General features: G+C 36.7%; 1 protein-coding gene and 1 pseudogene across 2 annotated transcripts; one reads left to right on the forward strand and one right to left on the reverse strand.

The window, feature by feature from the left end:
• Positions 1–638: 638 nt before the first annotated feature.
• Positions 639–13,370, reverse strand: LOC125195361 (multisubstrate pseudouridine synthase 7-like; annotated as a pseudogene). Its single transcript, XR_016128964.1, has 18 exons — positions 13,211–13,370; positions 12,313–12,393; positions 12,032–12,229; positions 11,726–11,942; positions 10,787–10,859; positions 10,546–10,600; positions 10,133–10,205; positions 9,997–10,059; positions 9,375–9,462; positions 8,778–8,881; positions 8,542–8,644; positions 4,467–4,540; positions 3,229–3,293; positions 2,385–2,566; positions 1,779–1,846; positions 1,596–1,656; positions 963–1,000; positions 639–783 (listed from the first exon to the last, which is right to left on the reverse strand). The product of XR_016128964.1 is annotated as a multisubstrate pseudouridine synthase 7-like (transcript).
• On the forward strand, positions 6,242–7,900 carry LOC148929395 (uncharacterized). The gene has a single exon (XM_089070150.1). It carries the CDS (start codon positions 6,242–6,244, stop codon positions 7,898–7,900), a length of 1,659 nt encoding a protein of 552 aa, XP_088926276.1.
• Positions 13,371–13,627: the final 257 nt, after the last annotated feature.

Raw genomic sequence — 13,627 nt, forward strand, 5'->3', positions numbered from 1 at the left:
TTAAACTAGGAGATTTAATTACATGCGGCTTAACTAAACTCCGAGGTTTAATTACTTAGGATTATTTAAATCCATACATTCAATTAGAAAGATCCCAACTCAAAATTTAATTTCAATCTAACCCTATAATAATAATATCAAGTCCAATCTTTTAAATTATTTCAGCCCACAATACCCTTAAAGTAGGCCCACATCTAAATTAAACTGAATATCCACTCAAGAGTTACTCCCCAACAATTAATAGGGACTCGGCCCAACTATCAAATATACTTTGGCCCAACCATAAAAGAATTAAACTAGGCCCAAGATCATAATTGAAGAGGGTTCGATTATTTTTAATAAATAAGGAGTAGTAAAGAGTAAAGTTAGCATGCATCTGAGCAACACATTCGTATACACTATACAACGGTTACTTTTAGTATAAAAATGTAGCTTTAGTTTTTATTCGAGGATGTTATTTTAGCCGAATTTATAGCAGTAATAGCTAAAAATATTGTCAATACTTATTCCATCAATGGACCTTTCATGTATTTATTTTGTTTTTCTTAATTTGATTGCGTTCCACACTCCCTGATTGATTTGATTCAAATATTACAATATATTGCTTCTATCATCCACAAAAGTATACCACATTTACCTTATTTTAAAATATACTGATTTCATATGATGAAATATATAATCTCACACTCTATATTGTCTCTATCATCCACAAAAGTATACCACATTTACCACTTTTGAAACACCCGCCTATCTGCTCCAGTCATATTGGTTAATGAAAATTCCCTAAACAAGCAGCAAGCAATGTAGACTGGTGAAAGTAATCCTTGAAAGCCATCTAAAAATTGAGAAAAAAAAAGGTACTCGTACTACCGAAAAGTTGAAATATGTGTTGGTGGGTATAGGTTCCAGAACCCACAAACAATTATGAGATTCAATACTTAAAAATCATGCGAATAACTCACTTTGAATTATGTGCACTCTCCGTCAAGCTGATACCATCCTGATAGGCAAGCACATTGAGATTTATAAGATAATACATACGAAAGAGAGTTATTATAAAATAGTACTGCGTCATCCTATACACCTTTAATTTTTATAAGACAGATTGTTACACTTACATATGACATATCAAAAGAAAAATCAGTTGGTTGTAAAAATGGAAATTAAAATACTTAAGCATACAGTGCACATCTAATTAAATACTAACAAATTAAATCATACTACTATCTAGCATGATGTGCCAAAATAGTGAAAATACATATAACAATAAAATATATTCCCATATCTTTAACAAAAGTGACAAAGACCAAAGTTTAGTTTTATATTTCTATACACTTATTTACATATGAGCAAAACATAGTAACTGTTGTTTTTAGATTTAAGTGAAGATAATTGTCATAGTGTCTTATCTATTAGTAATTTTTTATCGTTACTATGCACTTATTCTCAGAATACAAGTCCTACTTTTTTTAATTATACCCTAACTATACAGTTCCAAGTAGGAATGAAGAAACCTACATATTTCCATCTATACACGCCCCTCACTTATAATCCACGTGAATTAAATTGGCAGGATAAAGAGTAAAGAACTTCACCTTTTTAGCCAAGTCATGATAGATTTTTCCAATTTCATTTGATGGATAAGACACCCTTGGCCTGTTGGATGCATTATAGAAGCTTAAGCGGCCATATATATCAGCCTCCTTGAATTGGGAGAATTTTAGGTGATTGAGAAAAGATCATCAAAGATTTCTAGGTCTAAGCTGGCCAAACTTTACCCTGGTAAAGGAAGGACAATATCTTCAATAGAATACTTCTCAGCAGCAATATCCTCCTCAGTTATGACCTGTACGTAAGAAGGAAGTGATACACATTTTCTATCATGATTAATTCATACTACTGAATGACAAAAAAAAAAGGACTAATTGTGCCCTGTACATACTTCAGTATTTTTTATTTTTAGCCCGTGTTATTTTGTGAAGGGTGTGAATATTTACTTTTTTTCAAAATATATCAGGAAAATTGAAAAAACTAAGCAAACATGAGTTGAACTAAATATTTAACGTGCCTAATTATACCATAATGAAGCAAATTACGAAAACAAATTTAAGTGATTTACTAAATTAAGAGCCTGACCACAGTTTCCCTGTTATTTTCTCAAACAATCCTGTATTTCTAGTCCAAAACTTAAATCATCAATAGGAATAAGCTTCAAATGAAACGAGGTTAGAGTGTAATAGGTAACAAGGCCCCAATTCGGTTGAACATACCAAGATCAGATGAGAATTAGATTTCAACAGATTACACGTATGTGAAGTCATGTTCATTAATTTCAGTTTAAAATACTCATTAAATCTAGCATAGAAAGACTTGCAGAACAATACCTTAACAGATGCATTTTTTACTTCAGAAAGATCAGCCACTGGTATGTCCTCAAGATTGCAATCAAAGTGTGTATCATCATCGCCAGTGTCATCTTCACACTCCAAAGGAGATGTTAATGTTTCTTTGTCATTATCTTCTTCTTTGCAGTATACTAAATCACCCAATACAACCTGGTTGAACTCTGCATTTGTTTTATATGCCATAGAAGAATCATGAAATTAATATCAGGTATACTCGTCACCCCAGCAAGTAAAATCATAATCAAGCCCCAAAATTGTTGTTAAGAAGATTGAAGATCAAGTACAAGACACAAGACTTCAAAGATTGCTGAAAGATCAAGTGTGAAGAGAAGAATCGAATAGTAGAATTAAAGATTACACAACTACTAATTTTGGTTTGAAATAACTTTAATTTTGTACACCTTTTTTTATTTATTGAATCAATTACAATATTGTACTAAATATAATTTTAGTGTTATAAAGTAGTTTTATAATTGATCTAACTAGATGATATAGTAGATTAGGATTAAAAATCTGGGTTCATCATGTTGTGTTACCAGTGTCACTATTTCCCAACAAATGTCATCAACTTATATATTTTCTCTTAAAATTCCTAACTTACATTTTCTGTTGCTTGATTATATTGTAATCCCCAAGATTCCTTATTTTGAGTAAGGAGATGGCTGTTAGGTGTTGTTTTATGTTAAGTTCAATAATAACTTGGATCCATTAATTTCACAAATTTGTATAGTTTTTTCTTAATCCTAATTAATAGTGCTATGTCGATGGGTCTACTAAATCACCTTACAGAAAGTGTTAACAGAAAACTCTAAAGCCTGCATACCATAGTTTTGAACTCTCATACTCGCTGCATGGTTCCATAAATAGCTCTGATAACTATGCACAAACCTGGAAGTTGAGAAACAGTACACACAACGTCACTAAATGGAAAGAATGGGATTCAACTACAAAAATGTTTTAACACAACAATATGTGAACAAGTCAACAAGTATGTACCATCAAACAGCTTAAAATAAACATCAAAATAAAATAGACAATCAAATCATCAACGTTTAGCACTTCAACATTACTTTCATTAACAATTCATTAGCAGAATTGACAGTTGGCCTTGCGTTGAATTAATGGAATTTTAATTGCCAGGTGCTTTGACAATGGTTCTTGTTTCTTTCGACTGCAACTCAATCATTTTTAGAATTCATTTAAGGGATAACCTTGTTTTGTGTTCCCAACTATCAGCATTTCAAGAAAAAAATCCCTACCTAAGCGAAAAGATTGAGTTGTGTCTAACTTGATATGATTCGGCGGCAGTATGATGAGTAAATATGGCAGATTTTTATGTGGATTACAGCAGTAGTTTAATTAAGTTGGATTTGTTTTTTACGGTTACTCATGTTTTGTGCACCCAAATTATAGTCTTTTTCAGGAAATATCCCAAGTGGTATATATAAATCAAACATTTCTCAAATTGAGGGTTTTAAGGAAAACGTGAAAGTTGGGGACATAATATATAATTATAAAAAAATCCACACAAAAAACTATAATCCACCTAAGAATCCGGTTGCGGATTATGTCAAGCAGGGCAAAAATCAAATATCTCACAAATTTGGCATAATTGAAGAGAAACTGCAGTTGGAGAAAACACAAAAAGTAGGTGACACAATACATGATTAACCTTTTATTTAATCATCTGAAGTGATAGTTAGAAGCTATAAAGCGTGACAATGGCCCCCGGGTCCAAATTTTTACGTCCCCATATCGTATCATACACGTATTTCATATTCGTCTCCATGCTTCCTAGGTTAGGAGTGGAAATTTTGTACATTAATCAGTTTTTTAGAATAATTGATGCTGTGAGTCTCAACCTTTTTATCTGCAAACCAAAAGCTTATAAGGTACTTTTTACACCATTACATGTGGTTTCTATCCAACTAATCTACTGCTGACCCTAGTTAACACAACTAAGTATCTTAAAAGCAAGCAAAATTAATATTTATAAACCCATAGAGTGCAAGGACGAATGCTGATAGCAATATACAACATGAAGGCAGTTATAAAACTTACATCATTCTCAATGTCCTAGGTATTGCCAACAAAGCTTGTAAGTAATTCCCAGGACTCTTTTGGAAGCATTGCAGCTAAATATCAAGGAAATGTAGTTTGTCACGATCAACATATAGACACTCAAAGCGTAGAAGTATATATGATTCAATCAAGTCAAAGAGATGAGCAGGATAGTTTGAAAAGCATAAGCATAATAGCATATAGATAGCTAATAAGTTAATACAACGACTTAAAGCTTAAAACTGCTGCTTCAGACATAAGCTTACATGGTAGCTTTAAGCATACGCTACCTGAAATCCACCTAAAATGGCTTATCCATAGTTGCTTGAACTATTTTATATATGTTCGTTACATGAGAACATACAAAGATGAGCACTTTGATGTGAAGTCAGCCAAATAAAATGTGGTGATCAAAAGGCATGATCAATCTAAGGAGCCATATGAATGACGATAACATCACAACTCAATTGGGTATGAGTCTTACAGCATCAGTAACGAGTATAGATGTTTCAGGATATCAAAGATATGAGGGTTTTGTAGGTCATGAACCCATTAAAGTAGTATATACTTATAAGACGGTATTTTGGGGATGTAATGTTGTTGCAGGGACCGTCCTGAACCTCATATAAGTGCTACTTCGTCCCAGGTTATTCAACCTATACCTCATTTCTAGCATACAGATAAATCTGGTGTGTTTTTAGTCAATAATCAACTCAGAAAACAAAACTTTTGATCAATACCCTTTCTAAGGCAACAATTGCATTAAGAAACAAGATGCAACATATAAAACTGAATAAACCTTCTAGATCCGCCTTCCAAGTTCCAAAGCCTTTAGGGGCATTGTAAATGTTCCCTAGCTGACAATAAGTGGGAATGAGACAAGAATTTTGATACACCATGGAGAGTTTATAAGCGTGGAAATAGAGAGGTGGTTTGGCCTGCAAATTCGACGGAGTAAAGAAGGGGAAGCCGTTGCAAGATTATCTCGACTATAGTTATTAGCATATTTAATTTGTTACATTTATTTGCATATCAGTTTGTTGCTAGTATTCCTCATTCAGTTAATTGTAAAGTCTATATATATTGAATAGCCCAAAGGACTGAGATCATCTTTTGGGAAAAGTCAGTATATTGGACGACATAGTCGTAAGGCCTCTTCGGAGGATTTCTGCATTGTTACATTCTCTTTTCAATCAATAAAGTCAAGTTTCCCCCTTTTCCATCTCCCTTGTTTTAGTAAATCTGTTGAGCACTTCTCGTGCTCTTCTTAATCGATCGCCTTCACTCTATCAATTAGTGCGGTGAACGATGGTAGCAACTCGGAGTACGGACTCTCGCCTAGACGGATTAGAGAAGGCGGCTGGGAACTGGAGACGGGAATTGATGCCCTCCGAAATCAACTCAAGACCACTGATGACCGCATTTCAGCGGTCGCATCTCAACTGGAGTTATTTATCGCGGAGGTACGGACTGCTCTGTCAACGGGCAAATCGACCGGGGCATCAGCCTCAGGCACTGCCGATTCAACGACTAAGGAGGACCCACCTATGGCGAACCCAGGGGGAAATTCCACCCTGATCATGCCCACTTTTGACGGCACAGAGGCGGTGGCTTGGCTAGCACGAGCTAAGCAGTATTTTCTGGTATCTGCCACGGCCCCCGAGAAGCGAGTAAAGGTGGCTATGGTCGCATTGGCAGGCCCGGCTTTGCCATGGTAACAGTTGCTTATTAAACGCACCCCGAATTTGGATTGGGACTGTTTTGTGCAGGAGCTTATGAAGCGCTTCGGAAACAATGGCGCTGTGGATGAGTACGAAGCGTTTGCGGCAGTCCGTCACACCGGCACCCTCGCTGAATTTGTGGCAGCATTCGAGGCTCGATTGGCCTTAGTTCCGAATCTGGCTTACCACCAGTATTTGGGTTTCTTCATGGCAGGCCTACGTCATGAAGTTCGGACGCAGATGAAGGCTGCCAAGATCACAAACTACACTGATGCAGTCCAGTTTGTACTGGATGTCGACCAAGTGGCCGGAAGTCCACCGGCCCAACCCCAGTCACCTGTAGGAACGTTCCAGCCAGTGTCACAGGCACCCACATATGGCAGATCATTTAAGAAAGCCCCCCCTTCGTCCAACTCCTCAAATTCTGTAACCGGTCCTTTCCGCAACTCACAGCAGAATTTCCGGCAAATGTCTTCGGAGGAGTATAAGCGACATTTGGCAGCAGGTACTTGTTTTAAATGTTGTCTTAAGTATGGACCAACGCATCGCTGCCCTCCTAAGACGCTGAATGTACTGGTTTACGAGGAGGAAGACCTGCTGGATGACATGACCCCGGATGAGAAGGAGGCAGTGGAGGCAGAAATTGAACTTCGGCTGTCAGAATTGTCTTTCAATGGCCTTGACACATCCGAGACTATGAAGCTTTTCGGATCCCTCAATAATCACGATTTATTGGTGATGGTAGACAGCGGTGCCAGCCATTGTTTCGTGTCGGATAGGGTGGTGGCACAGCTGCAGTTACAGGTCACTCCTACCGCGCCTTACTCTGTCCGATTAGGTGATGGATCATTAGTCCGAGCAGAAGGTATTTGCCGCGACATTCCCTTATTACTGGCATCTGAAGTTTTTGTGGTACCGTGCTATGTTTTTCCTCTGCGAAATATCGATATAATCCTGGGTGTTTCGTGGTTGAAATCTCTGGGAGACGTCACTGCAAATTGGGATAACCTCTCTATGAAGTTTCCTTTCAACGGGAGGCTGGTCATACTCCAAGGAGACCCCATCCTCACGCGTCGGGAGTGCTCCGCACGGGACATACATGCCTTGGAATCCGGCGATGAAGGCTGGGTTTTGTGCTCCTTAACCGGCCCCGCCGAGCCCAATTTTGATTTTGCAGATAATCTGACTGATGCGGCCCGACGTCAGCTTCGTGACCTCACGGCAGAATTCCCAGCGGTCATGAACCCCACGACCACTCTGCCCCCGAGCCGACGAATCGACCGCCAGATTCCACTTCAGCCAGGGTCACTCCCTGTCAGATATAACCACTTACAAAAGGACGAAATGGAGCGGCTGGTCGCAAAGATGCTTGCTTCCGGGATTATCCAGCCAAGCACTAGTCCTTACTCAAGCCCAGTCCTCCTCATGCGGAAAAAGGACGGGTCTTGGCGGTTCTGCGTCGATTATCGCGAACTAAATAAGCGCACTATACCGGATAAGTATCCAATTCCGGTCATTCAAGAACTCCTCGATGAATTGCATGGTGCACGATGGTTCAACAAATTGGATTTGAAAGCCGGGTATCACCAGATTCGCGTCGCGGCCCCAGATATCCACAAGACAGCTTTTCGGACTCACTCGGGCCATTACGAGTTCCGGGTCATGCCTTTTGGAAATAGAGAGGTGGTTTGGCCTGCAAATTCAACGGAGTAAAGAAGGGGAAGCGGTTGCAAGATTATCTCGACTAGTTATTAGCATATTTAATTTGTTACATTTATTTGCATATCAGTTTGTTGCTAGTATTCCTCATTCAGTTAATTGTAAAGTCTATATATATTGAATAGCCCAAAGGACTGAGATCATCTTTTGGGAAAAGTCAGTATATTGGACGACATAGTCGTAAGGCCTCTTCGGAGGATTTCTGCATTGTTACATTCTCTTTTCAATCAATAAAGTCGAGTTTCCCCCTTTTCCATCTCCCTTGTTTTAGTAAATCTATTGAGCACCTCTCGTGCTCTTCTTAATCGGTCGCCTTCACTCTATCAAATTTTCCGTAAAGCTTCTAATCAGTGTGTACAAGTTAACAAGCAAGCCTAATCAGCCAGGGTTCTTAGAAGATCCGGCAGGGCCGCAGAGGTGTCTAATGCTAGTCTTAGAGCTTCCAGGTATTCCCAGGTATCATTTCATTTCCCTAAATAAGACATCAAGCTTGGTGCTTTTTAATTCCCATTTGCTCTGGAGAAAAAAGTTAATTGCCTTTTTTTGTTGATTCAGGAGGTGGCATTTAAATGTCAACATAGTTGGATGACATTGGCATAATAGGGTGTCAGATGCACGCACAATATAGGACTTACAATAGCACGTTCTGCAACAAGATATCGTGGTAACTGCCTTAAAGTACCCTCAAAGTCACCACTCTCCTTGATATATTCTCTTATCTGTCTTGTTGGCATCCTTCTGTGATAAAAAAAATCTCAGTCAAGAAGCAACATGCAACAATTTAAAAGGACATTCTTTTCCAGGAATATGTAAATAAGTGGACAGCAATACCCAGGAATATGTAATAAGTGGACAGCAATGCAAAAGGATATCTCCTTCTCGCGGCTCCAAAACCATGGTTACAGCAGCTTTCCATTCCCCTCGCAGTAATGCGGCTCCAATGAGATGTGTTGCTATAGAACTGCTTCCAAAACGCTATAAACACCAAACGCAATTGTCAATTAATGCAGAAAAACAGTTTTCCATGGTAAAAAGTTGATAGCTTAAGTCATAGATATAAGCAGGCATATTTGAGATCTCAAGGGTCAAGAAAAGCTAATATCACATTATCACTTAACTGATAATGTGAGTGGGTTTTGTCAGTCACCTACATTGAAATGCATTGGTTGGTTCAAATCAGCGTATCTAAGTTGATGAGAATTAGGAACATGAATCCTTAGACAGAGCATATATTCATCACCAACAGTATGGACAGGGGTAGCTAGAAGGTTGGATGTAACAAGTTAAAATTTAAAGTAGTAGCTGAAGTTTCTCCTTTGTAGGATTTGTCAAACGTGAGTGATATCCCATATGCTAGTATGGATATGGGGCCTAAAACTGCTCTCAGATCTTTAATAAAAAATATTTGACAATATGCACAGAATTAAACTTAAAGTAGGAGAGAGAATAGTTGGATCCATTAAATAACCTGCAAACCAAAATAGTTGATAAATACATTCTCCCCTAAAGAAGTAGCAGCTGCTCTAATAATATCTTCATTCTCAGCACTGATGCTTCTGCACAAACGGAAAGTGGAAACATTGAAAAGTAGATTCATTATGCATATCCGCATATATTATGTTGGAATTTTAGTGTATTAGCACTTTAATTCTAAGGAAGAATGTTGGAATTTTAGTGTTTATCACTTTAATTTCTAAACAATTCGGCTGCTTCATTAGAAGCTTGTTTTATCTTATTTTAGTGTTTGAATTAACTGTTTTAACAGTTTTTAAACAGTTATTAACAGTTTGGAATCAGTTTTAGTTAATTAACTGCCTTGGCAGTTAATTGTCGACGGTTTAGGCTGATTTTTTGATTAAATACAGATCAGAGAATGAACAATCATCTAAGGGAAACTTAGTCTTATCCGATCATAGATTTTGTGCACTCAAAATACTTGATCTGAAAGTATTTTATACGATTCTAAGTTATCCAAGTCTTCTAATAAGGATTCCCTAATCCTAAGTCACAAAATCATCATTATATATCTTACTTAACATATTATATCACAATCAGTATATTTACATTTTCATGTCTAATAAAACGATCACCTTAATGTACTTGTAAATCTACTTCCTTGGAGTTGCCCGAGAACAAGTCCTTCATTAACATGGCTATAAACGAAAAAATATGAATCGTAATGGTACAAAATAACAATACACATTCCATTGCAAGTCATGCACTTACCAGAAGTTTCCAACTTTAATACCAATCAATTTCTCATTAAGTGCAGCTAACTTACTTTCCGGCTGCTTGAAAACTGTAACCTAAATGCAAAAACAAATCAAAGCGCATGGACAGAGTATGGCGTATATAAACATTTTGGAACCTTAACAAGGCTAACAGAAAAGGAAAGTTAAGCCACTCCAATTCTCCAAATCCACTATCATCTTCAGAAATCTGACATTTTGGTTTGATTCAATTCATAAAACTATTGTATTCTGTTATTTCATCACAATAGATTCGAAATTATTGAGGAATTGGACAGAGTGACAATAAAATTGAATGGTGTGTTTTTTTTTTTTGGGTTGAGATATGGACAAAGAGCATCACAAATTCTGAAGAATTTATATTGAGTAGAAAAAATTAAATGAAAATACCCTGAGCGGTTACTGCACGATTATCCTTTGTGCCAGCAAAACCAAAGGACCTGGGCTGCCAAACAGGAATTGGAAGACATAATAATTTCAGGTTATACATCATAGGAAGCAAACAATGTATGTGAAAATTAAATAGATGGATCATGGAACAGATGTTGCATCAATCTAATGATGAATAATATCCATACTAAGCAGTAAAGGAAGCAATTAGTAAGTAGTACAGCAACTTCCAAGTCCCTACCTTAGTGCCAAGCATCTTAGCAAGGAGCCCAAGGGCTTCTTGTGTATCCTTGTTCTCCTTGTAAAGATGAAACCTGAGAATGTAATAACAATTCCTATAATCAAATTACATGACTAACAAGTAACAAGGAGCTATTACCTTTAGGGGTAACAATGCTTTTTGATAAATAGCTTACTTTCATCAAACTATCAGAAGTACAAACTCACTAAAAGAAATGGACATTGGCCACATGTTTGGAGATACACTGAATCCTAGACAATAAGTTTCATCCGTTGCCATAAAAAAAGATATTAATTGTAAATATATAAACTCAGTACACCTGTACCACAACAATGATGATAAACCTTAAGCAACCAGCTAACAGAAGTTGGTAGAGCTCTAAAAGGTCAAATGCAATGACAATTTAACCTTGTTAAATTAGATGACATATATTAGTCCAAACTCAGTAAAATTCTCTCCAGCTACAAAGTACAGGGGCTTATAAGTCGATCTGAGAGAAAATAAATCTACATCTTAATCCTTTTAGTATTATTCCCCTGCTTCTAATACTACAACTACCTCCACTTATGAACTTTATGAAAAGCATAATTTGCTTTCTCAATTTTAACATGTGACAAAGGTGAAAGGAAATATCATTTATACCTTCAACGATGGTACTCTGCATTACCCTATTAATCTAACTCATAGACCCAGAATAATAACTACTGTCAAAATGGTAAGTGTCACGCTCCCTCATGAAACTTCAACATTTAGATGTCATATTGTTATCTTTCTTTAATCTCATAAGTTCCATATAATATTTTCTTTTCTAAAGCCAATTGTCCAGTTTTATGAAGGATTTGGAGATGCAAAAGAGAGATCAGACATTTTTAGTCAGTCATACTTCAATGTATTATACACATTAAAAGGGCTAAATAAAATGGATAGAAGAGGCATCACCTAAGAAACTTGCCAAGGTTCTCTGGCCAACTACTATCGGAGCCTCTAGAATCATATGGTTTATCATCTCAATTTTTTCTTTTCCTGGAGTTCCTCCCCTGCCATTGTTACTTCCTGAATTCATTCGCACACGATTACACTTCGATGAAGAATCAGGCCCATCCACTGTGTCAGTAACAAGGAATTTCATTCTCTCCTTGAAGAAGTTATGAACAGCCTGAAAAAAAAATGTTTTTCAATAAACAAAAAAAGGATGGCACATCAAACTTCAGATGTACTAAAGTCAGCATAATTTGATCATCATACAGTTCGATGAGATTTTTCAGAGCTCGGACAAAGAACAATAGATTCATCATCATTAATAACTCCTGAAACAACTTGATCATTGAGTTTTTTCAATTTCTCAACATCAGAATCACCAGCAAGAACTCTGAACGATTCTATCTCATTGATATAATCTCTATCCTGTAAATCAGCTACTTCTACTTTCTTTTCCACAGCAATCTATCATATGAAATTGTAAGTTAGTATACTGCATATTCTTTCATGTATTATTTCTCATGAATAACTAAGACCTAAGTGCACACCTCCAACGGGGAGAGTCCAGTGTAGTTAAATGAACAACATTTCCATCCAAACCCACTTCATTTACAATAAAATCTGAATATCTGAAAAGGAGTAAAAAGGTTACACAGTTATACCAGCTTCTGCAAACAATTGCATAAAATTCAAGCGAATCCACTTACTTTAAAGATGCATAATGAAAAGGTGATGACATTCAGTTTTATTTCATAATTGTAAATGCAAAGTTTCTTTCTATTTGTAGCTCTGCAATCAAACCACGATTCAACTATAGCAGGTATTGTTGATTGGAGTACAACTGTACAAGACACATTATCCAGAAGGTCAACATATTTATACATGATATGCCTCTCTGGTAGGGAATAATTGTCAATTCACCTTCAGCAACTGCTCAAACTATCTCATCTACAGACTAAAATAAGAATTGAGGGCCTGGTTTACATTTAGGGTGGTGGACGGTTTAGTAGATATAAGGTTTGATATGATAAAATCAAGTAATCCATCCCATGTTTACTTCTCATGTGTCAATGAAGAAATGATGGATCATATCCCATCTCTTTTAAGTGGGTACATATCATCCATCCAGTCATTCCAACCCAGATTTAAACGATCTAGTTAATGACTTCTGATAATAATACCTTTATCAAAATGAGTAAATCATATCACTATGCCATATACATATGGATCCGTCATATATATTACATTATATTCTCTATAACATTGATTCAAATGGGACTATAACAGTGAAGAATCACAATAATCAATGGCATAACTATAATCAATATCCATGGCAATAACTGGTGCTAGTGAGCTCCTGATTTACCGATTGCGATGTAACATGCAATGTGATGATGTTTAAGTGCATTTGCAGCGTAATAAAAAAAATTAGAAAAAGGAAGAAACCTCTGCTTGAGAATTCCTCGGAAGCCGGGAAGCTGAGAAATGTAGCAGAGAATCCCAACTTGAGATTCTTCGACGGAATTCATGCTCATCTCAGGCCGGTGGGAGTAGGGTTTTTAGAGAAGAGGAGATTTTCAGAAAGGGTTTAATGTTTTTCAGTGATTTTGCAATTTGACTCCTCAGCATATACTAGCAGTTAACGAGTAAATAAATAAATTCAACCGCGGTAGAAATATATGTCACTAAAATGACGAAAGCTTGGTCGAATTTTGTTTGTTAATTCGTTGATAAATTATGAATTTAAAATTTTTTGTCGCTAATACGAAGTGGCGCGTAAGTGATTTTTAGTAGTGGTGTGTGTATCAAATGTCAATGTTGGTGAAATGGATTAAGTACTAAATAATTTAAGCAATAATAATA

Source organism: Salvia hispanica, chromosome 4 (assembly GCF_029641045.1).
Source record: "Salvia hispanica isolate PSC_SH4W2 chromosome 4, Shi_PSC_v1, whole genome shotgun sequence".
Taxonomy (NCBI): Eukaryota; Viridiplantae; Streptophyta; class Magnoliopsida; order Lamiales; family Lamiaceae; genus Salvia; species Salvia hispanica.